We start from the raw sequence: 24,162 nt of genomic DNA, 5'->3' as shown, positions 1-24,162 counted from the left end.
TCACTTACATTTGCAAAACCACTATCTAGTCTTTAGTTCAAAAGTAGAATTTATACAGGGCCTTTCCTTATTTTACCTCTGAACTATTTAAACGTATCCACACACGTGTTTGTCAACAAAGTTATACAGTGATTTCCTCACAGGGGGTTTTGGTGGTGGTGGTGGTATGTGTATGTGTGTATGTGGTAACCCAAAAAGAGAGAATGGAAAAATCCAGTAAAAACACTAAGCACTAACCAGAGAAGGGTGAGCTGAACAGTATGAATCATATAATAGAGTACTTCTGCTTTGCCCCGGGGGAGCTACAGAACCTGCACCATGTTAGTTCCAGCACAGAAAGGGCCAGAAATGTACGTCTCCTTCGGTGGGCCATCCAAAGATCACTGGTTTCCATCATGGGTGAGAATGGAGCTGTGACAGTCACAGAACAAGAAAGAGAGGGGAAATGCAACAATCCAGAAATGTCTCCCATATGAACAGAAATGGTTGTGAACTAAAGCCTTATAATATCAGGCTACGTATCACAATTAGTAATCTTAAAGAAAACCATACATCTCAATATATACTCTGTTGCTAAGTATTTGGGTTCAAAGGACCTCAAATAGTTAGCTGCTCATGTCACCTAGGTTTGCAGGAAAGAGGCGTGATAATGATGCATGAGAACTCAAGACATGATGACAAGTGCTCTCTGTAGTTCAGGCTGAGAATAGCTGGGTTTGGAAGCAGGATAATTCAAATATAAATCATTGCCACTACTTCATTTTTTAAAAATTTTGCCTTGTACTTTCTTTCTTTTTTGGGGGGGGGCTGCACCAGGTTTTAGCTGCAGCATGCAGGATATTTAGCTGTGGCATGTGGATTTCTTAGTTGCGGCATGCACGCGGGATCTAGTTCCCTGACCAGGGATCGAACCCGGGCCCCCTGCATTGGAAGCACAGAGTCTTACCCACTGGACCACCAGGGAAGTCCCTGCCACTACTTCATTTTGTTTTGCTGCAGTAGACACAGCCTCAGATGCAGACGGGAAATACAATTCCAAAGGTAGAAAGAAACCTATTGCACACTTCAGTATCAGGCAATCCAGTTTTTAGAAATTGTCCTTGGGTTAGTCCCTCCACCTCTAGATACACTGGGCCCCTGAAAGAACCCTTAATTTAAAGGATCACTCTGGGAAAGCAGGCCTTCCCCTGACTATTTCAGCCATCCTAAAAGGCCTCTCTTGGAAAATTACAAACAGTTATACATTATTTGGTTTTTACTTACATTTTAAATGTGAACACATTTTAGACATAACTAGTACAATGATGTGTTCCTTATATTTATTTGCATCATTTCCTTGATTACTGTATTCTAAAATCAGAAGCTTTATACTTGCATTTGAAGCAAGACCTATGTACTGCTTGGCAAACTTTGTGAATCATTTAAGAGTCTCATCTCTGGTCAATAAATAGGAACTCATCCCAAATTTTCAAACAACTAACAGGGTTAATTGGCACCTATATCATCACAACGTGAAAGACAGAAACAGACTTACAGATATCAAACGCAAACTTAAGGTTAGCAAAGGGGAAACATGGTGGGGTGGGGTGGGGGTGGATAAACCAGGAGCCTGGGGTAAACATACACACGCTATGATATATAAGTAACCAACAAGGACCTACTGCATAGCACTGGGAACTCTATTCAATACTCTGTGATAACCTATATGAGAAAAGAATCTAAAAAGGAATGAATATATGCATATGTATAACCGAATCACTTTGCTGAACACCTGAAACTAACACAACATTGTAAATCAACTCTACTCCAATAAGATTAAAATATATATAAAAAAACTGTAAAGACAGAAAAGAGGCTGCCCTTTCCCTTCCCACACCTGCGCGAGACATCACTAATCAATCCCAGTGACACTCCTTGCTCCCGAGCCCAGCACATCAGAGCCACGCTCAACCAGAGCTGCTTGTTATGACTCACGTACTGATTCTAAAGAGAATAGCCAAGACGATAAACAAGTTGCATGCTCCAATCCATAAGGAATCAACTGAAGGAAATAAACGTTCAGCAGGCTGGTGAAATAAGATTTAGGGTGACAAGACGGCTGCTTTCAAGTATCTGCAGGGGGAACCTGGAGGTTTCATTCAATGTGGCTCCAAAGGGTAGCCAGGCAACAAATATCATCCCAGGGTGAATTATAGTGGCATTATGAGCATGCCGTTATTGCAAAGTGTAGGCAAGGTGAGGAGGAAGGTGAAGCAGACTGCCTGGGAATGCTGAAGCATGCTCTCTCCCTTCTTCCCACCCAACCACAGATACACATCAGATTTTTCCTTTAATCCTTTGTAAACAAGTCCCACTGACTCATGGAATGTTCTCACTCATGGAATTTCTAAGAAGCAGATACAGACAGGTATGGTTGCTATTTAATAGCTTTTGGGGCGGGACTATGCAGATGAGGGAGAATCTCTGATAAATATGCAAAAGGATGGGCTGGATTTACAGTTTAAACAGAAATTGCATTTTCATTGATTACTTTCTAGCCCTAAGGCCTCTAACTCTAAAAACCTCTTGATGTTGGCCCCATACTAATGTCTCCATGTTCACGCAAGGGGCAACCAAATGTCCTGACCACTCCCTTGGGACGCAGCTCTACCAATATACAGTCAGAGGCCTCTGCGCAGAGGGTGACAGAGCTGTGCTACAAGGGATTAAGACAGAGCCCCAGGCTTTACTGGAAAAGTCTTAGTCAATGTACAAAGTGAGAGAGTGGCGTGCACATATATACGCTACCAAACGTAAAATAGATAGCTAGTGGGAAGCAGCCGCATAGCACAGGGAGATCAGCTCGGTGCTTTGTGACCACCTAGAGGGGTGGGATAGGGAGGGTGGTGGGGAGGGAGACCCAAGAGGGAAGAGATATGGGGACATATATGTATGTATAACTGATTCACTTTGCTATAAAGCAGAAACTAACACACCATTGTAAAGCAATTATACTCCAATAAAGATGTTAAAAAAAACAAAAACAAACCACATTTGTTTGCTTTTAAAGGTACCAAATTAGTCACAGCTTGGCTGCACAGAGAGAGAAATTCTTTGGTAGCCCCTGAGGCAAATGACTGCTCTGAAATCAGCAGGCTGTGGTTATGTAACTTCTTGTTTAATCTGATCCTTCTACTTTATCCTGCGACTTGGAGCAAACCATCCAACCTGAAGTCTCAGTTCCTGCGTCTGTAGAATAGGAACACTGTAGTGACATCTGACCTTGCCCATCCTGACACCACAAAGATGAGGCAGTCTTTGAAGAGAGCTGAGCTTCTCAGAAGACAGAAATGACAGGATTGGGTCTCATTATTTAATATTTTGCAATGGGTTTAAGCTCTACCCTTGGTTTTCAATCCTCAAAATTACTCACATTTAGACTAATCTGCTTACTAGATGTTGAAATATACCCTGAGGCTTTTCTTTACTATTACTTAGAAGGACGCTGGTTCAAACACCAGGAAAGAAATCGCTTTTACACGAATCATTTACACCTTCCAGAATACTTTAGAGCAGGGGCGATATTCTCCCTCAAACAATCTTTCCCTTTCTAAATCCTAAATTTCCCAGGGAAAAGAGACTCACAGAGATGTGACACCGTGTGCTCCACCCTACATCTTTCATACTCTTCAGATACACAGAGAAACACAGTGTGGATGCAAGAACTAGACGTGTTCTAGGTGTCCTTCACGTAGATAATCCCGCTGGGGAGCGGGAGGGTGACCAGGATTACGGAAATCGGGGGGAAGGAACAGAACCATTACTAACCCCCCTTCCCTTCCCCCTGAGGTCATCATCCTCAACACAGGATGCAGTGGGATGGTAAAGGTTACCACAGAACACCAGCCTCTCTCCCGTGCCCCTGTGTAAATAAATGCACACTGGTCAACCTGAATATTGCTTGATAATGTGTGGAAGCAAAGGGGACCCACACCGTCACATGCCATACATGCATAAGGAGGCCTATCTGTAGAAATCTGCAGAAACATAAACACAAGGAGAACAAACGAGTGATACTCAAGCGTAATATCCTAATTCCAATAATCCCTCAAAGGTGTCAAGAAGTCCTGTGAGCCTACTGCTGAAAGGACAGTTGACAAACCAGATGGGCATCCTGACTTGTGAGTTTCTGTCATGGACATTGGTCGTTTGGGGCCCTTCAAGATCCATTCTTCCTTCTTTTGGTTCAGCACCAGGATTTCCTTTTTGGAAATTAATTCTCCCCCTCTGTGTGTAGTCTTGCTGGGAATGTCAGTCAGGACCCCCCCACCCTTTTACCCCCGGCCGAGGAGTGGGCATGTGGCCTGTAGCAAGCCAATAGGGCTCTTATTTCCAGGGTTTTGACTCTTGGATGGAGAAACCTGTTGGAATTTATCCACTGCAGCAGCAGCAGCAAAGTAAGACCGTCAGTTCTGTCCACCTGGATCCCCAGAGCTTCCTCAGTTTCTGTCCTTCACCCAGCTTGGTCCTGCACACTTCCTGTTGATTCTCGGAGCTACTGTATATGCTTCCAATAAAATGCTTTTGCGTTTGACTTAGCCAAAATTGGTGTCTGTTGCTTACAAGGAAAAAAAAAAAAGAATGCTAACTTATACAGATGTGCAGCTTTGCTTCCTCAGATTCCAGACCTACCTGAGGATTTCCAGGCCCAACAAGGCCCTATGATCAATCGATCCTAAATGATTCCAAAAATGATACTCTGCATCTGAGTCCATTCTCCCTAAAATCCTCTTGTTTCTCCATGATCAGTAATAAAGAGTATTTAAAAAAGAATGAGAGAGAAAGGGGCAAACCAGCAAGCCTTAGAATAGTTCTATAATGGTGAAATTTATACTGGCTCTAAATTTCACCTTTAGGAACACAGAGATGAAGGCAGAGAGGAGGAAAGAGAATCTAATGGACTTTTTAAAGTATCATTTATATACAAGAAAATGCCTAGATCACAAGAATTCAGTTGATGGGTTTTGACAGCTATATTCACCTGTGTAACAACCATGCCAACCACGATCTGGATCATTACCAACGCTCCACAAAGTTCTATCATGCCGCTTTCCAGCTAATCCTTCCCCACACCCAAACAGGCAAACACTGTTCTGACTTCCATCACCATAGCCTAATTTCTCCTACTTTAGAACATAATATAAAAGGAATCAGACAGTATGTACTCTTACATCTGGCTTATTTTGCTCAACATAATGTTTCTGAAGTTCGTCCAGATTGCTATCTGCATCAGTAGAGCGGTCTTTTTTATTGCTGAGTAATACTCCATTGTATGAAGGTACCATAGCTTGTTTATTCAGTCTCCTGTTTATGGATGGTTGAGTTGTTTCCAGTTTGGAGCTTTTATGGAAAAAGCTGCTGTGAACATTCTTAAACAAATATTTTTTATGGACCTAGGATTGCTTTCATTTCTCTCGAATAAATGCATTTTTATTTAATGGTGAAGAAGCTTTCTATAACAGAATGCAGAGAAACAATAACATACTTTTTCCAAGAGGAAAAAAAGTGCCTATTTTCCACCTTTTCTTCTAGGATAGAGTACGTTCATAGGCACCATTCTATTAACCCTTTATTCTTCTTTCTAAGTTTCATTCTCTCAATCTACAGAAAGCTCATTTCTCTACCATTCCACACAAACCTTTCTCTTTCCCCTTAAACTAGCAAACAGTCTCCATATGCCTTCTTCATGGCAATTTTTAAAAGAGCGAGCTAGCTCTATTCACCAGCTACCCTCTCTAATTTCTTTCCAGTGGTTTTCCCAACCGTCTATCCTCGTCTTATTTTCTCAGTTCTCATTCTCTCCTTGACCTCTTGCTGTGTTAAGCTGTTATGACTGCTTCTCCCCCACTGCCCCTTCTTTCATTTTTTTAAGAAAATTTAAATGTTAATTACTCAGACAGTTTTTACGAGGAAAACAGGTACCCAAAGACTGGTCTTAAATGCTCACAACTGTACACATCTTTCTCCTGGCTTCCATACACATTGAGAGTAGAGATCCTGCAGCCAGATTCTGAGTTTAGAACCTGGCTCTATCACTTACTAGCTGGATAACCCTGGGCAAGTTAGTTAACTATTATATACTTTGTTTCTTCTGTAAAATGAGGCTGATAATAGTACCCACCTCACAGGGCTGTTGTGAGGAGTAAATGAGTAGCATTTAGAGCTGTGCCTGGTACGTAGTAAGTGCTCAATAAATACAAGCAATTTCTATGATCTCATTTGTTCCTCACTGTGGTGTATGTAATAAGAGAACTTTATAAACCATAATAGACTATATTACTGTAAGAGATGATATAAGGCATTATAATGCTTTGGTGCCCCCTCTTCTCAGGCTCCTTTCATGGTTGACTCTCTTTCCCCTGCTTCTTTAAAGTGGGCATAATCCAAAGCTCCTTCCTGGATCCCTTTGTCCTCATGATTCTACACTCTCCTGAAGGTCTTATCCATCACGGTGGCTTTAATTATCACACCAAAGCCAATGACTTCAAATACAGGTCTACAACCCTAAGGTATCTCCCTTAAACATCCCCAACTTCCTGCTGGGCATCTCGCTACCATTCATTCAAACTCAACATACATAAAACCCAAATCACCCTTTTGTTTTCACAAGAGGTTGCCCTCAGGATTTTGCTTTGTCCTCAATAATACACTCATAGGTAAGCAACCATGGCCTAGTCTTGCCAGATATTCCTAGGCATGGATAAGAGAGCTTGAGAATGGATCTCACGGTGGGTATTACTGGAAAACTCCTCTCGTTACCCTTAGACCTTCCCTGTCCACTCTGAAAGGTCCCTGATGACTATGAACTGTCTGTGCAGGAGGGGTGGGCTGTAGGATGGAGAATTGCAGGTACCTAGGAATGAATGAAGGTGCTTCATTAAAACATGAACATCCTAATCCCAGGTTCACCAGCACTTGGTCCTAAGCCTTCCTTCCTCATGTCATACAGTTTGGATAATACTGTCCATGTTTATGGCAGCCCTTGCCCCACACGCCAGTGGAGTACCTGTGCCAGGGCAGACTGGTGGGGGAGTCAGCAGCACAGCTGGGCACCTGGGTGCCAACATTCCACCTCTGCCCCTCGGAGCTTTAGTCAAGGAGAAGAAATGGTCTCAGTGGCTCAGGGCTCTGTGGCTATTAGAGACTATGTGGCACCTTTAATATTTCCTGGAGCAAAATCTACTCTCCTTGCAAGCAGCCTAATAAAAGTCTCCTGGCCTTAAAAGGAAGGCACTGTTGGAGGTTGCTGCCTGTGTTAGTCATTAGGGCTGGTCACAGATATTCAATTTCTCCTCCTTTGAGCACACAGTGGGATGGGTACCTCCCTGCTGCCCTTGAAGTTCAGTGTGACATGCCACTTGCTGTGGCCAATGAGATGTCAGCAGAAACAACAGGGATCGCTTCCAGTAGAAGCTTTAAGAACCCATGTGTGATTCACTTGCTCCCTTTCCCTGCTTCAGTGGAAGCAGAAGTTGAGGTGCAGCTTCTATCAGCCTGGGTCCCCGAATGAGCAGAATACTTACTACATTACACAGGGAGCATAAGCATAAGACAAACTTTTGTTCATGTCATTAGGGATTTGGAGGCTCTTTGTTCATTAGGATCTGGGGGCTCTTTGTTCCTGCAGCATGAGCTACTAAGGCCTGACAGATACAGTGGCCCTGGTCACGTGACCACTTAGCAACCTCCAATTTCTGACTCAGCCTCACTTTTGGCTTCTAGATCTGCACTCTATTTAGTTCAGCTATTGAGGACACACAGTGCACTTACAAGTACTCCAATACAAAGCTGTCCCTGATTTATGGATTAAGACTGATGCCTGCTGCTGAATAGCCCACAGCGACCCAGAAAAACTCTAGATTCTAGTGCCGCCCAGACCCAACACTCTAGTCGTGAAAACAGGTACAATTTTCCCCAATGCACCTAAAAAAATGTCTTCCTATTAAAGAAGACTTTCCCATTATAGCTAGGTTGACCATATAATTTATTGTCCAAAGTGGTTTTGAACGAAGGGGGACTAGGGTGACAGGCATGAACTATCGCTGTCCTGAGTAAACAGGGATGCAGAGGCACTGAAATTCTACTTCTATCGTCTTTACGGTATTAGGTCTATGAGAAAAATTCCTAGACGCATTATCTTAGGACAGATCACCATATCCAGGAAATGCATTTAAAAGCCTAAGAAGAAGCATGTGGAGAAATTAATGTGTTTATCAGACAGTGTACTCTGCTTTTACTATTCTGTGTGGCATTGGACTGAATGAGTGCAGCTGTTTCCCTAAGTAGGCACGTGCAAATAGCAGTAGACTTCCAAACAAAACCAAGAGCCCAATGCAAAATCCAGCCGTAAAGTATGAACACCCTGCAGAAACATTAACAGCGTCTTCCTCCCACTGGTCAGCCTGGGAGTCATTTAAGAGGAAAGAGGACAAAATCAGGAAAACAATCTTAGCAGCAAGAAGAATTGTTTAAAGAAAGCCAAAGTAAATGCAGCTTCGGTGACTATGGGATCCTCTTCTAGGCGTGTGAGACATATTAACGTCAGTAAATATTTTTAAAGAATGCTGAATTTTCTAGGCAAAGTAACAAACACAGTGTAGAAGATGGCTGATTTCTTTAGTCTGCTGCTAGTCTGCATTTTTCCTTTCTTTGTAAAATACCAGGATTCTAATTGCCTTCTTCAAACTTTCAGGGCTTATGGCCAAAAAGTAGATAATAATTTCTGTAGAAGATTCTGTTTTTCTGTCTGTCACAATCCCCTCTTCCCCACCTCCGCTTGCTGGGATGTGTGTTTCCCACCAGAGGGTCGGTCACATGACCTGAGTTAGCCCAACGACCCCCTCAGGCCCTGAACTCAGGTCCAGGGATGGCGACGTGATCCAAACAAGATCACAGGGTGGTTTTTCTGAGATTGAAACCAGCACTAGGCATGCTAGTTTCCTAGGTTGCCATAACAAATTACCACAAACTGGGTGGTTTAAAACAACATAAATTTATTCTCTCACAGTCCTGGAGGCTGGAAATTCAAAATCAAGGTGTGGGCAGGGCCACGCTCCCTCTGCAATCTCTGGGGAAGAACCTTTCTGTGCCTTCCCCTGGTTTCGGGTGCTTTCCCGAAATCCTTGGTGCTCCTTGACTTGTAGCTGCCATCACTCTAATCTCCACCTTGGTAGTCACGTGGCCATCTTCCCTCTGTCTCTGTGCCCGAGTGTTCCCTGTATGTGCGTCTCTGTGCCTCTTCTCTTTTTATAAGGGCACCAGTCATATTGGATAAGGGCCCACCCTCATCCAGTATGACCTCTTCTTAACTTGCACCTTAATTACCATGCAAAGACCCTATTTCCAAATAAGCAAATTCATAGGTACCAGGGATAGGACTTAAACATATCTTTTTTGTGGGACACAATTCAACCCACAGCACTAGATAAGACAGAGTCTTTCTCACTGTGATTGCAAGTTCAAAGCCATGTAAGCCTGCCCATCCACCTGAGAAGTAAGTAAACAGACCCAAGAGATGGAGAAAGAGAGAGAAAAGCAGGGTCCTAATATTATTGAATCCCTGGAATGCAGCCACATCTGAATCCCAGCCCACCTCTTGGACTTCCCAGTAACATGACCAACAGAATATCTTTCTTGTTTATATATAGGTAGGTTGGATTTTGGTCACTAACAACCAAGAGTTCTAATTAATATATGCACCAGTGAATTATGCTATATAATGTGAATTCAAATAGCTCCCCACATCTGGATGGGGAAGAGTGGGTGGGTTATATATGAAAAAGATTAGTCATGAGTTGATAACTGTTGAAACTAAGTGACGGGTAAATAGGAGGTTATTCTTATACGATTATACTATTCTATTTCTACGTACATTTGAAATTTTCCAAAATAAAAAGTTAAATGTTCAAAAAGCCTCCTCCCTTCCCCCCGCCAGGACTCACAATTAAAGTCCAGCACACGTCAGGGCAAACAAAAGAACAGAAAAGGTAGAATCATACATAAACCAGACGACAGCAGGCATCCACAGGGAATATTGATAATAGGTGAAAATATTAGCACAAGTTTTCTTTGCGGGAGGCAAAGGGCTTTTGACATTAGACCTGAGTCTACCAGGCTTGACAGGATCAGGTGGCTGGCAGATGACCTCCCTGAACTAAGCAGAGAGGGTTGGGCAATGGGGCTCCAGCTCCAGGGGAAACAATGGGGAGCACAGTGCACGGCTGGAGGAATCCGCCTTTCTTCCCAGTGAATCACGGCAAAGCAGCTATTATTATCCACAGCCAGCAATAAAGCAAGGGTGCAGCTCAGACAAAATGCTCACTGACACGTACTGTTGTTCTGACACAAGAATATATTTCACAGGTTATGAAACACCCATGATTCTGTGCCTTTAATTTAAGCCAGAGTCACCAGCTCTTCTGAAATCCTGCCTCCCTCTTGGATTAGAGGTTCTCAACCCCAGCTGCTCATTAGAATTACTTGGGATCTTTAAAATATCCTCATGCCCAGGCTGCACCCCAAACCAATTAAATCACAGTCCCTGGGAGTGGTGCCCAGGCATCAGTATTTCTAGAAGGTTCTTCAGCGATTCTAGTGGGCAGTGGTCATGAGACCACTTTGAGAACCCAAACAAGGCCACAGACTCTTCTCTGAAAAAATGCACAGACAAGAATAATTCTGCATCCCACTTCAGAGCAGACATCAATCCTGCCTTCTCCTCCTCGAGGGCTGACATCTAGGCACAACCTTCCACAGTTGGACATTGATTCTGTAATGGAATCCGCACAACTCATTATCAAGCCCTCCCCAGGACAATTTCTCCAGAGCTCGGACATAACAGCCGTGTTCCACACACTGGGTTGTGGCCCAGCCCAGCTGCCCCAGCCACTGCCTTGGGCTGACGTTCAGCTGAACACTGAGGGCAGCTGCACTCTCTCCTCTGGCCAGCATGGCTGTCGGTATTGAACCCCACACGTTTTGCTCGACCCATCACCACTTTGGAGCCTACTTTCTCTGTGATGGGAAGATATATCTCAGAATTGAACACTTCTCAGCCCAAAAGCCATGTTATCATCTGCGCTTCAACAAAGGAAAGTGACTCCAAGATGTAGAACAGCACTGAGAAGCTCTACCAATATCAGATCTTCCATCATTTTGAAAAGGCAGGAACCTTGGTCCCAAGGGCAATGGCTACCTACCACACTTCATCTTTGGAAAAAGCATTCAAGGCTCCCCCAGCACAAAAGCCAAACAACTGTCAACCCTACAACTCTACGTGCTCCCTTAAGCCACCACACCAGCGCTTGTAGCAGGAACCAAGGAAAAGGGAAAACTCCATCCCTGTTCACTCCTCACAACCTTAGCTTGAAACTCTCGCTCTAACCCATTCCACAAACCCTGTCCTGTCTCACTCATCCTGCCAGCCTCAGACACTGCTTGTTTCAGCCAATGCCTCATCCATCTGACTGATGGTCCAGGTGTCACCTGAGCTCCACTACCTTTGGTAAAGACCCCTACCGGCTCCCCCTTGCCCTGGGGGTCACACTTTCTCCCTCATTGTCACTCTAGCCAGGATCACACCAATTCCTCCAGCAATAACCAAAGGGCAACAGGGTTGGAGAACAGACAGAAAATAATTGCTGTGCACAGGGCTAGGGCTATTCTTACCTTCTGCAAACGGTTCCCATTCATAAAACCGGCCCATGAACGGCTTGTTGTTGTAGGATGCACATTGTACCTCCCAGATACTTCTACTGCTTTCTGGACACACCTAATAAAGCAGATATTAAACATGCAATTAGCGTCCATATCTCTTCATGGCCCCAGCCAAATCCCAGGAGACCTCTCCAATGTTAAATGTCAGTCCTCCTCCACCGAAACCTGGGGTTCTACAAATGTGCTGATCACCTGTATCGAAAATTTTAAATGCAGATCCCAAGGCTTCATTCCAAGTCTACTAAATTAGAAACTTTGGAAGGACACTAAAGTTTTCACATGCTCCCCGTGTTGTTTCTCCATACCATAATTTGAGAACCACGGACCCAAACCTGATCCTGACAAAGTGGTCTGCTCGCCTCCCTCAAAGAGGCCGTCCATCTCCATCTGTCTGACTTTGTTCGTGCCATTCCTGTGCGTGGGATAATATTCACAGCAAACATGTACAGCGCTCTTACTAGGTGCAGGCACTATTTTAAGCATATTTCACATATTAACTAACTTAATCTTCACGATGACCAATGTGATTGATATGGTATTTTTAGATTTTTTTTCACAGGTGAGCAAACTGAGGCATGAAGCAGCCACACAGCCAGTGAAGACAGAGGCTGGATTGAACCCCCAGAAGTCTGGCGCCCACCAGGCTCTCTCTCAGTGTCCTCCCATCGTGTCTAAATTCTGGTCTAAATTCTCTCCACCGTCTAAAGCAAGAGCTCCTAGCCTTCGACATGCAAGAGAACCACCCAGAGAGCTCCTGGGAGATGCAAACTCCTGGATCCCTCCTCCAAGGATTATTATTCAGTAAATCTGGCATGATGGTTTCTTTCTTTCTTTCTTTCTTTCTTTCTTTCTCTTTTTTTTTTTAACAAATATCTCTTTTTTAAAAAATTAATTCATTTATTTTTGCTTGTCAATGCAGTGGCTTCTTTTGTTGCACAGCACGGGCTCTAGGCGCGCAGGCTCAGTAGTCGTGGCGCACGGGCTTAGTTGCTCCGCGGCATGTGGGATCTTCCCGGACCAGGGCTCGAACCCGTGTCCCCTTCATTGGCAGGCGGGTTCTTAACCACTGCGCCACCAGGGAAGTCCCATTTATAAATGATAAATATGAGCAAATGTGAAATAAGATCACAATCTCTCCTTTAAAGCTAGGATCTAGCTTTTTAAAACTAGCAACACTCTGCTTAAGTGTAAGGTGTGTGTGTGGTGAGGGGGTGTTTTAATAATCAGACGGGAAAGGCATCTGGCCCCTTAAATATGAAAAGCTCTGTATAGAAGTCTCTGGAGTAAACTGCTAATATGATAGCTCATGTCCTGAAGGATTTAGAAAGAAATCTACTGTATGTATCAGAAACATCAGGTCTCGTGGAAGATGAGGGAACAGAGGGAGAAATGAAACCAGGTGGAAGGAAAAACATCCCCTGCTTGATCAAGGGCACTTGGAGAGGCTGCTGGGACAGACACTCAGGGTGGTCATAACCCTGCTGCGGCCTGAGCCAAACCATATGGAGCAAGAAACTATGTGAAGCAGAACGTGGTGGAAACTGGTGGGGAAAAAGGGCCGGAAGGATGGGCAGGGCCGGCTAGGCTCTGACAAAGGGTGAGAAGCTTACAGGCTGGGGAAGGCTGTCTCCAAGGGCTCTGGAAGCCAAGCTGCTGGTGGTCCTGAAGCCGGAACCGTGTAGGCTTCCAGCACTACCAGCTGCCTCCGTGAAGGATTTGGAGTTAAGATGCTTGTTACAACCCTTTGGCCAGAACCGAAGTTCGACTAGGATGGGATCAGCTGGGCAGCTTGGGAGTTAAGTACCATCCTTGCGATGAGAACGAATCGCTAAGGGGTGTGTTAAAAATACAGATTCTCGGGCTTCGCCCCAGTGGAGGGTGGGCAAGAGGCTAAGGAATATACACTCAGAGTGCTCCCTCTGGTGCAGCCAGCCTGGCACCAGACTAGGCAGCCGCAATTAAGAGCCACTCCCAAGCCTCAATCACACGCCAAATTACTTAACATGAAATCACAGTGTAAGAGCAGAAGAAAAGCAAATCCAACCCCTTTAACTTAAAGATGAGGAAACAGAGGTGTGGTGAAGCGGCGTACCTTACCAGAGGTCCCACGGTGTCACAGAGACAGAGCCTAGAATGCTGACCACCCACCCCGGCCATCGCTAGAAACTCCAGATCCGCTGCTGGGTGGGTGGCAGGTTTTTGTAATGGAAAGAGACCAGAACAAGTGGGCCAAAGGTTCCGTTCCTCAAATAACTACGTAAAGCCAAGCTGCTCTAAATGAGGCTCCAGCCAGAAGCCACCCTAATTAACCTAGTGGCAATTACCAGAATTAGAAGCTGCAGACCACAAAAACTTAGCCAGTCTGTTTAACCTCTTTCTACCCATCCGTAACATAGTGCCAATGGGCTGGACCACGAAACAACACACCTTCAGAATCACTTTGAATTGCTCGATATTTGATGATATAAATGCATATTTCATGCCATGGAAAGCAGTCCACAATCCATTAAGTGAAAAAAGTGATTATGTGTGTGGGGTGTGTGTGTGTAGAGAGAGAGACTAAAAGTGTTATGCCTGGAAGGTGAGTTATAGAAGTTTTCTTTTTACCATTAACTTTTGGTTTATTTGTATTGTCTACTTTCTCGACAATAAATATATGACATTTATGTAATAAAAATATATCTGTATTGAGCCCTTCCAAACACACAGCCACGCAAAGCTGGAAGGGCTCAACACTGATCACATTTTTATCAGTGTTTTTAATGCTAATGACCGTTGCTCTTATTATATCCATAAGCATCTGCCTAATCAACTAGCTACCTGTGACGCATCATTCAGGATACCCTGTCCCTGGTCATCAACAAGTTCTTTATATCTGAGTGTGGCCCAGTTACCTCCTAAGGCCAGAGGGCTTAACGTGGCATCAGACCCACAGTGAGGGATCAGGTGCTGAAGCAGCAAATCCACCTGCAGTTGCTAGGAGGCAGCTGAGCCCAGAGGTTGACTATGGTATCCAGCGAGCACCTAGCATGGGAAGGTGCAGCAGGAGGTAACAAGGTGCTCTGGAAGATGGGGATCTCCCTGTGCATGACCCTGAGCAGGGACCCACAAGACACCAGGTGAGCTGCCAGTTAAAGGCAAGACACTACTTCCTGGGGAGGAGAGAGACCTGGCCAGAGAAATGCAAGCCTCACAGAGTCCAGATACGGAAGTGGGCTACTGAGACAGAATTATGGTACAGGTGAGGAACACAGATGCCTGGGGTGATAATGATGACGATGGTGTTGAGAATAGCTAACTTTTATTGACACTTACTCAATGTCAGCCACTCCCTCATACGATTTATGTATATTTGCTCATTTAATCCGCACAACCACTGTTACATCCATTTTACAGATGAGGAAGCCAAGGCAAAGAAAAGTTAAATGAGCTGCCCAAGGCCGCAGGGGGAGTCAGGATTTGAACCTAGAACCCACGACAGTAACCACTATGCCACAGTGCCCCTCAAGAACGTGTGGGTAGCAAAGTTAATTTGCAATGGGCCCTCAGACAAGAGGGCCGTAAACTTCTTCTCGCCTATTGTCAGGAGACGTCCTGGAGAACAAGTTCAGATTCAGCCTCTGAGGCCTACTGAAGTGACCCCAGCAACAAGGATCAGGGAGCCGTGGATTGAGGATGAAAACCAAGGAGGGCTGGGGAATTTCTGTTTCATGTCTCTTTGGTAGATTACATCTGTTTGTATTTATACTATTATCAGTATAAGATCTCCTCTCATTTTAACAGACTCTCTGAAGTTAAAACTTCCAGGTTACAGATCATTTTACATTTGTTATACTTTAAGTGGGTTGTTTCCTGATGCCATAGACTGAGTCACCCTCACCTTATCAGTAACTGTCTCTATATTACACTGTGAGTTGGCTTTGGGCAGATTTCCTGCAGACAGCTGATCCTTTCTATGGGCACGGATTCTTATAATCTTCAGGCCAGAAAACTGAAACAAGGGAAAAGCCATGTAGATAGAGATCAGGCTCATTCGGGATGGGGCCAGCTAAGACTGGAGCTTTATAGCCAAGCAATGGCCCTGGGAGATAACCTCCCTTCAAATGACTCCTTTCCACCACAGAGAGGGAGGGATATTCCCACTGGTCTCTTATGGGAAGAAGAATAAAGATTTACTTTAATATAATGAGCTGAATCCTGATAAAGCACTTCAGGCCCTATCCAAAGTTCCATCTAGACAACTGCCTGGAGTTGCTATGAGTCACAAAGAGTATTATGGAAACTCTGACTATGTTTCTAGTGACCCTGGTTAATCTGAGATGACAACTGCCCGCCCGCACGTAACTTCACTGCTCAAGAGGCCGCTGTCGGTGATCACACAATTGACTTTCAGTAATTAATTACTTTCAGTTCCCCAGGAGACTGAAGAGTATCATCCCCGATGAAGATGACACCAAGGAACATGACCTTGGGGTCTGCCTGGGTCCAATATGCATTTTTGTTTTTACCCTTTGCATTGCTCTGGATTCAATCAAAAGACCGGCTACCATAGCAACACATGATGTATTTAACATCACCAGAGTGAAAAAAAAATCTAAAGAAAAAAATCTAGAAAATGTCCCTGCACTACCATGAGAAAGTGGCTATGTGACCTTGAGCAAAGCAGTTTGCTCTTCTAAACCTAAATGACTGCATTTCAGTAACAAGCCCTGCACCACTCCCCTCACCCCCTAACCCAGGAATTCTGTGAGGAGTAAACTAGTAATATATTAGTTTCTAGCTCATAGTAATGCTCAATAAATGTTAGCTGAATTGGAATCTAAGAAGACATCAAAGGTGAATCGAGCAGTTCCAGAAGCTGTTAGGTGCCCGACAGGTAGGTGTTCTGAGCAAACATTTCCTTCTTTTCTCTTCTACAGATGGAAGATGGGCTTCATTTCCCATCATCTTGTTATATGATATAGAATCATATAACCATGGACCACAATTTCTTACAAGTTATCCAGCACAGTTTTCAAATATGTTTAATATCTGCTTTCTCAAGTCACTTGGAACAAACTCAACCTCACAAAAACTCTTCTGCCACCTCCTACCACTTCCAGGGCCCTCTAGACAGTCAGTGAATTGGTTTGTCCAAAAGAGCTGGGTAAAGGCTTTGGATTTAAAAAACAAAAAACAAATAACCGAGGTTTTCTTAGTTCTCAAACGCTTTTTTTTTTTTCCTATCCAAGTTCATACTGTTCTCCTAGAGAAAGGAGTTTCTCTCTTATTCAATAAATACATCAAAGACCCAAAGGATATTACTATAACTAAGCCCATCCATTCACTCGCGAGAAGCCTATTTTTTAAATACTCTGTACAGGGCTTCCCAGGTGGCGCAGTGGTTAAGAACCCACCTGCCAGTGCAGTTCGAGCACTGGTCCAGGAAGATCCCACATGCCGCGGAGCAACTAAGCCTGTGTGCCACAACTACCGAGCCTGCACTCTGGAGCCTGCGAGCCACAACTACTGAAGCCCGCGTGCCTAGAGCCTGTGCTCGGCAACAAGAGAAGCCACCGCAATGAGAAGCCCATGCACCGCAACAAAGAGTAGCCCCCGCTCGCCACAACTAGAGAAAGCCCATGTGCAGCAACGAAGACCCAATGCAGCCAAAAATAAATAAATAAAATAAATAAATTTATAAAAATAAATAAATAAATACTCTGTACACATGTCTATACAGACCTAGGCTTACCCCAGGAATGCTTGTTTATTTCTCTCTCTTTAGATTATAAATGTATCTCTATGCCTGTAAGAAGGTCTGAAAGAGAATATCTTTTTTTCTAACTAACCAGGAAGTATGTCGCAAAACGTAAACTTAAATCCAAAGCTCCTACTCCCCCAGGGAGCATAAATTTCTCAGTGGCTACTTTGGGGATCACATTAATAAAACTGGTTTCTTCCCCTCTGCTATCTGCTGAGACAGGATGTGAAATTCCTTCAAAGGCAAATAGTCACTGTGCCCCTACTATGTGTCAGGTGTTGCAAGCATTGAGGATACAGAGAAAAGTCCCTCATAATAGTCTCTCGTAGGGATTTCACAGGCCAAGGTAAAAAAAAACAAAACAAAATAAACAAAAATGAAAAAGCCCAACAACAAATAAAACATAAACCAAAACACATAATGCAATGAGAAGAACTTGGTGAACTGTCTGGGTACTACATTTCTAACCTTGCAAAATAAGGCGGGACTCAATCCTTCCTAATATTGATAAATCAAGACAATAAAAACTGTTAATATACTATATATAATAAAAATATATCTGAAAATCAAATGTGGCTAGCAGAGTGGGAGGAAAAAGAATCATTTCTTCATCTTTCAGAGTAAGGAGTCAGAGAAAATTTTAAGTTGATATATCAAGAAGCAGAGATGTTGGTACACTATTTACATGTATGGAGAGAATGAGAGTAAAACTTTTAAATGATTGACTGTGATTATACCTTGGGAGAGAGACTAGGATATACCTCTCTCTACCACTGTGGTATTTCTTCCTATGTGTACTACTTTTTATAATCATGAAAAGTGACAGTTGTGAACAATTCATATATATGTGTATGATTCATAATCTATATTTCATATATATGAAATTTATTTGAATATTTGTATTTAATATTTACATGTTTAACATATTTAATATGTATATGTTCACAAAATATTCATATACATATTTCATATATATATATGTAAGGCTACTTTTCATATACATATGAAAGTCAATAAGAGAACTTTCTATGGAAAATTCCCAGTGATCTGAGAAGATGGAAAGCAGAATAAGGCAAAAAGCACTGACACTAGCATATATTTCCCAGATAAGGAGGCTGGTGACAAGCTCACGATAGGAGAAACCTACGTTGAGCCCTCTAGTTAGATGACCTGTCCATCCGCTAACCGGTCCCACAGTTCCTGTCATGTTTTACACCTTACAGAACTGCACTGACTTCTTGACATGGCCCATTTGCTAAGTTTCTCCGTAAACTGCACGCAGGAAGTTGTTTGTCAGCTCCTCTCATTTCATGTGAGACTAGGAATGGGATAGAATTAGAATCTGCCTAAAGAGAGCTTAGCTATATTTGAGATTTGTCCAATATCTTCCCTTCATTTTCACTTACTTTGAGCCAGAAACAAGTCCACATGGATAAATCCATTGTCAGAAGTCAGTCCCACCCCAGGGAAATTTACTGGAGCGTCACTGATACCAGAACTCATCACAGCCGTTGTTTGCTAAAAGCTGCTTTTTAGCCCCAGAGGTTTTCCCCCTTGAAACGTTAAGTGCACTCAGTCTAAGTTCAGGATCATTTTTCCTTTGGCAGCAAAGCCCTTCAAAAACTCGAAAGCTTGCCCCCGCCTTGCACCTGGTGACTCCCTCCAGCCTCCCTGATCCAGAAGGAGCCTGTGTGTCAGTCCCCTCTCCGGGGAGGAAGCACTGAACTCACAGTGCTTAAGAGAAGAAGGCAGGAGCAAGACACCTAGGTCTCCAGGACAGAGGGCATAAGGTGTCTTGGTTGGTTCATGTATTTTGCAAAAAATAATACAAAACCCCAGAAACAGCTAGTAGAAAAGAACTGTATCTTTACTACATCTCCACGGGCACCAGGAGGGATTGTGGTTTGGTTTTCTCCTTCCCCTGTGTCACCCCTATAAAGACTCTAGTTCTTTTGCTCCCAGGTCTTAACCTTCAATGAAAGTCCATGAAGAAGAAACTTATCTATTTCCTCGATTGCTTGAATACTTATAATTTTTAGCCATAGCTGAGGAAGTGCAGGGCTGTGGATAAACCATGGACACCCCTGTGTTGCCCCTTCACTGCTGAAGACATATTTTCAGGTGAAGCCACCGCTCATGGCAAAAGCATCTCATTCCACTGAGAGGTCCTCCAAGCGCCCTTTCTTGATCCTCAGCCCTTACGGGAGCACAAAGGGGCTCTCAGATCCCTGTCACTCCCTCTCCCTAGAAAACTCTCCGTTCTGCTGGATCGCCTGCAGGAGGCCTTTGCTGCCTCCACCCAAGCCAGGTTCATTTCCACCACCTGGAGATTTCAAAGTGCGTGTAGAGTGGTGCCTGTGCCCTGCGCTTGTTATTACCTATTTATGAGTCTCTCTCTCCCGTTGGACTTTGAGCTTAGGCTCAGAGCTTGCTCTACTTTCAGCGTCCCTGACCCCACTCAGTCAATGTCAGTGCCGTGCTTATGGACTCCAAGCAAAAATCCGCAATAGTGAGTGACCTGGACTGTCGTACTAAGATGATGCCTGCTCTAAAAGACCACAGATTCTTTATTTTTACTGGAGTGTATCACCTTCACTTCCTCATACACATTGTAGGCAAGGAAAAAGAAAACCTTCCTTATTTTTAAAGTCTACATTCAGGGATCTTTAGTGCTGCACTTATTACTGATACGGAAGTACTATTTCATAGAGGACATCTTATATGAACCGAACAATCCTAAAACAAACTAGCGTGCTTAAAATTCCCAGATGACATCACAAGGTAGGGCTTAATATTAAATATGCACATTTGAGGGTATAAAGGCTTCATTGGCATGAAGTTATCTATAGGCTGACTTTTATCACTTTAAACATGACCCAAGGGTGATTACGTTGAAAGCCACATCACAGCGAAAATGCTGGGTCTCTCAGCAATTTTGTTTTATTCTTGGGCAAAGGGAAAGGACTCTCAACCACAGCTAACCCAAAGGACAAAAGGGGACTCTGAGCAAGTCTGACCGTTTCATCCACAGTTCCATGACTCAGCCCTTAGGAATTGGGAGCTGTTCAGATATGCAGACATCTTACTCCATTCTTATCTTCAGCCACGTTCACTTATCCAGGTCCAAACGGTTTATTTACTAACAATGTGTCAGCACATGCCAAGCTCCTTTTACACATGACCTTATCTGAACCTCATGTCAACCCTATGGAGCAGGTACTATTATTCTCCCCACTTCACAGATGATCCTCAAAGAGTTAAGTAACTTGTCCAAGGACACTCAGCTCCCGGTGTTGGAGCTGGGGTTTGTATCCAGCTCAACTTAGCTCCCAAACTCACTGTCCCACACTGTCTTACAGGCTTAACATCCAATTAAACCAGTTGATTAGAATTGCTTTCTGATTTTTCACTGTGTTTAAAATGTTTCTCACCCATCAATCTCATGTATGAAAGTCCAGCAAGACCATGTGACAATTCTGTATTCTGAGATGTGAAAGCATAAGTTTCCCATTAAGACCGGGATTATTTAAAGTGGATAGAAGGAGGCGGGAGGGAAAGGAAGGAGGGTCCCTACCACCTGGCAGGCACTGCAGCACCCAAGATCCTGAAACAACCCTGCTTTTTTGTCCTTGACTAAGCTGCTTCCTTGGCCCCAAATGCTCTTACCCCTTTTTTGGCCATCCTTGAAAGCCCAGCTCAACTGTTCGCTTCCTCAACCCTGTGGCCTCCTGCCCTGTGCTCTCAGAGCTCCTTCCCCTGCACTAAGTGCTCCAGCACCAAGTGCTACGACCTACAAGTAGCTGCCTTTAGCACCTTCTCTGTTGTGTTGAGGGAGGGATCGTGACCAGTGAGGAGATCTGGAAGGCTGCAAAAACACTTCTCCTAATTCAGACCACCTGTCATAAGCATGACCTCACAGCTCAGAACTGAGCCCTTTACTGTGGGGTAGCTTCAGAAAGGGGGCCTTCCATCAAGAACTGGGGTGGGATACACTGGGCACTTAGTTAAAGGGATGAAGTTCTGAAATCAGTGGATGTTTTCAACCTACCCTGGGTTACTTTCCCTTCTTTTTCTTCTCCCAGATAATAACTGGGTGAGAACTCGAAATGTAGGCATTATTTTCTAATTTTTGAAGAGGACATAAGTGATAACTTTCATTCCTTGTTCACAGTATTACGCTTCACCTCTTTCCTTTTTGAGTAGGAAGATTTACATAATTGGGGGACTCATGCCATCCCCTCACTTGGACATCGAGGAGGATACTTACATGTCTACATAAGGTCATTGATGCTAAGATGCTAGAGTACATGGGTCCACGTGGAGGATGTGCGAATAAGACAACACAGAAGACTGAGATTGCTCTCCTTAGAAAGGCCTGATTGCAAGGTCGGTCCTTGGCTGACGTCTGGGAACTTGGATTTCAAAAGGGTTTCTACCACTCCCTAAGTGATAGGAGTGACTCACTATGCTACAACTATATGTACAAACTATATATATATATATATATATATATATATATACTTTTTTTTACACCTTTATTGGAGTATAATTGCTTTATAATGGTGTGTTAGTTTCTGCTTTATAACAAAGTGAATCAGTTATACATATGTTCCCATATCTCTTCCCTCTTACGTCTCCCTCCCTCCCACCCTCCCCATCCCATCCCTCTAGGTGGTCACAAAGCACTGAGCTGATCTCCCTGTGCTATGCGGCTGCTTCCCACTAGCTATCTATTTTACGTTTGGTAGTGTATATATGTCCATGCCACTCTCTCACTTTGTCACAGCTTACCCTTCCCCCTCCCCATATCCTCAAGTCCATTTTCTAGTAGGTCTGTGTCTTTATTCCTGTCTTACCCCTAGGTTCTTCTTGACATTTTTTTTCCTTAAATTCCATATATATGTGTTAGCATACAGTATTTGTCCTTCTCTTTCTGACTTACTTCACTCTGTATGACAGACTCTAGGTCCATCCACCTCATTACATATAGCTCAATTTCGTTTCTTTTTACGGCTGAGTAATATTCCATTGTATATATGTGCCACATCTTCTTTATCCATTCATATACCCTGAGAAAACCATAATTCAAAAAGAGTCACGTACCAAAATGTTCATTGCAGCTCTATTTACAATAGCCAGGACATGGAAACAACCTAAGTGTCCATCATCAGATGAATGGACAAGCAATATATTTTATGCTAAGCACCTGCTTTCCTTTTGGGAACCTGGAACTTTAGTATGTAGCAGGCAAAGGGTGCCTATGTGACTAGCCACCAATATAAACTTTGGCCATGGAATCTGTAATGAGCTTCCCTGGTAGACAACACTTCACGTGTGTAACAACTCATTGCTGAGGGAACGAAGTACATCCTGTGCAACTGCACAGGGACAGGACTCTTGGAAACTGTGCCTGCTTTCCTCTGGACTTGGCCCCATGCACCTTTCTTTTTGCTGATTCTTCTCTGTATCTTTTCACTGTAATAAATCATAACTGTGCATACAACTATATGTTGAGTCCTGTGAGTCTTCCTAGCAAATCATTAAACCTAGGAGTGGTTTGGGGGACCACTAACACAGGGAGTTTTAAAGTGTCCATGGGGCATGGCCCAAGTCACAAGAAGCCATGGGCTTATAAAAAGAAGATATGTAGTAATGGGACCTCTAAGGAAAGCTATCTCTCAATAAGGGTAAGTAGGATGTGACTTGGGGTGATGGCATGCAAAATGTTACAGTGAAAAGAAGGGAGTTAAACCTGTACAATCCTCTGTCAACATTTACTTCTTTGTCTAAGAAAATGTGTGAGACATTGTTTTACCTACGTCCAAAATGATGCAGACATCATGAATTCACAAGAATTTTTAAATATTCCTTGCAATTCAATCTCCTCGGTAGTGGAGTTAACCAGCACCCGGAAAAGACACAGCTTTTATATGGGAAGAAACAGCCCTGCTGTTGGCAGCATAGGTCTGGAAAAAAGTGCATGCTTCAAAAACGTAGGTTAAATGAAAGAAATGCTAAGTAGATATCAGGTCCACATATATGTCAAATGCCTTCTCTCTTTTCCCTTCTCTTTATGGATTACTTGGTCCTTAAAACTGACACATACTAGTCAATGGGAGAATATATTCCACATTAGAAATGAATTCATTTCATTTTTAAAAAATTGCAATGGATATTCCAGAACAGGGACGGTGTCTTATCATGGACACAAGTATTTTTTTTTAATTTATAAAGCACTTTCTTAACATTACCTCATTTGATCCTTGTAACAACTCCATGAGGTAGATAATATGACTTCTATCTTCCATGGAGCCTGGTCCGTTACAAGACAAGCAACGATGCTCAATTAAGACTTACTAGTTGACTGATGGCTTTAGGAAAATTACTTTAGGCTTTAGGAAAATTACTGCTTTACAAAAATCAATAATTCCTGAAGTCTGTCAGTGGAAGAACAAGCTGAAAAGCAATCCAGGCATTCAGAGGAATTATTAAAATCACAAATTAAGTCATTTCTATGGACTCTACAGCAGGAAATATATTTTTAATGAGGAAATTGAAGCTAATATATAACAGCTGTCCTGTTACCCAGTAACAGACTATTAAGGCAGATTAAATTATTAATGAAAAATATAGTAACTTGGAAGTTTAACCTTTAAACATTCTCA

At 43.3% G+C, this 24,162-nt stretch overlaps 1 protein-coding gene across 2 annotated transcripts in view; it reads right to left on the bottom strand.

Moving 5' to 3' along the window:
* THSD4 (thrombospondin type 1 domain containing 4) overlaps positions 1 to 24,162 on the bottom strand; it is a 576,361-nt gene that overhangs the window by 436,902 nt on the left and 115,297 nt on the right. For both annotated transcript variants that reach the window (XM_027123511.1, XM_027123512.1), the window contains exon 6: positions 11,707 to 11,809. In XM_027123511.1, the coding sequence (XP_026979312.1) occupies positions 11,707 to 11,809 (103 nt within the window). The remainder of the gene's footprint in view (positions 1 to 11,706; positions 11,810 to 24,162) is intronic.

The sequence above is a fragment of the Aethalodelphis obliquidens genome, unplaced genomic scaffold, assembly GCF_003676395.1.
Source record: "Aethalodelphis obliquidens isolate GAN/ISIS:26980383/991018 unplaced genomic scaffold, ASM367639v1 scaffold26, whole genome shotgun sequence".
Lineage (NCBI taxonomy): Eukaryota > Metazoa > Chordata > Mammalia > Artiodactyla > Delphinidae > Aethalodelphis > Aethalodelphis obliquidens.
This window is presented reverse-complemented; position numbering and strand designations above follow the sequence as displayed.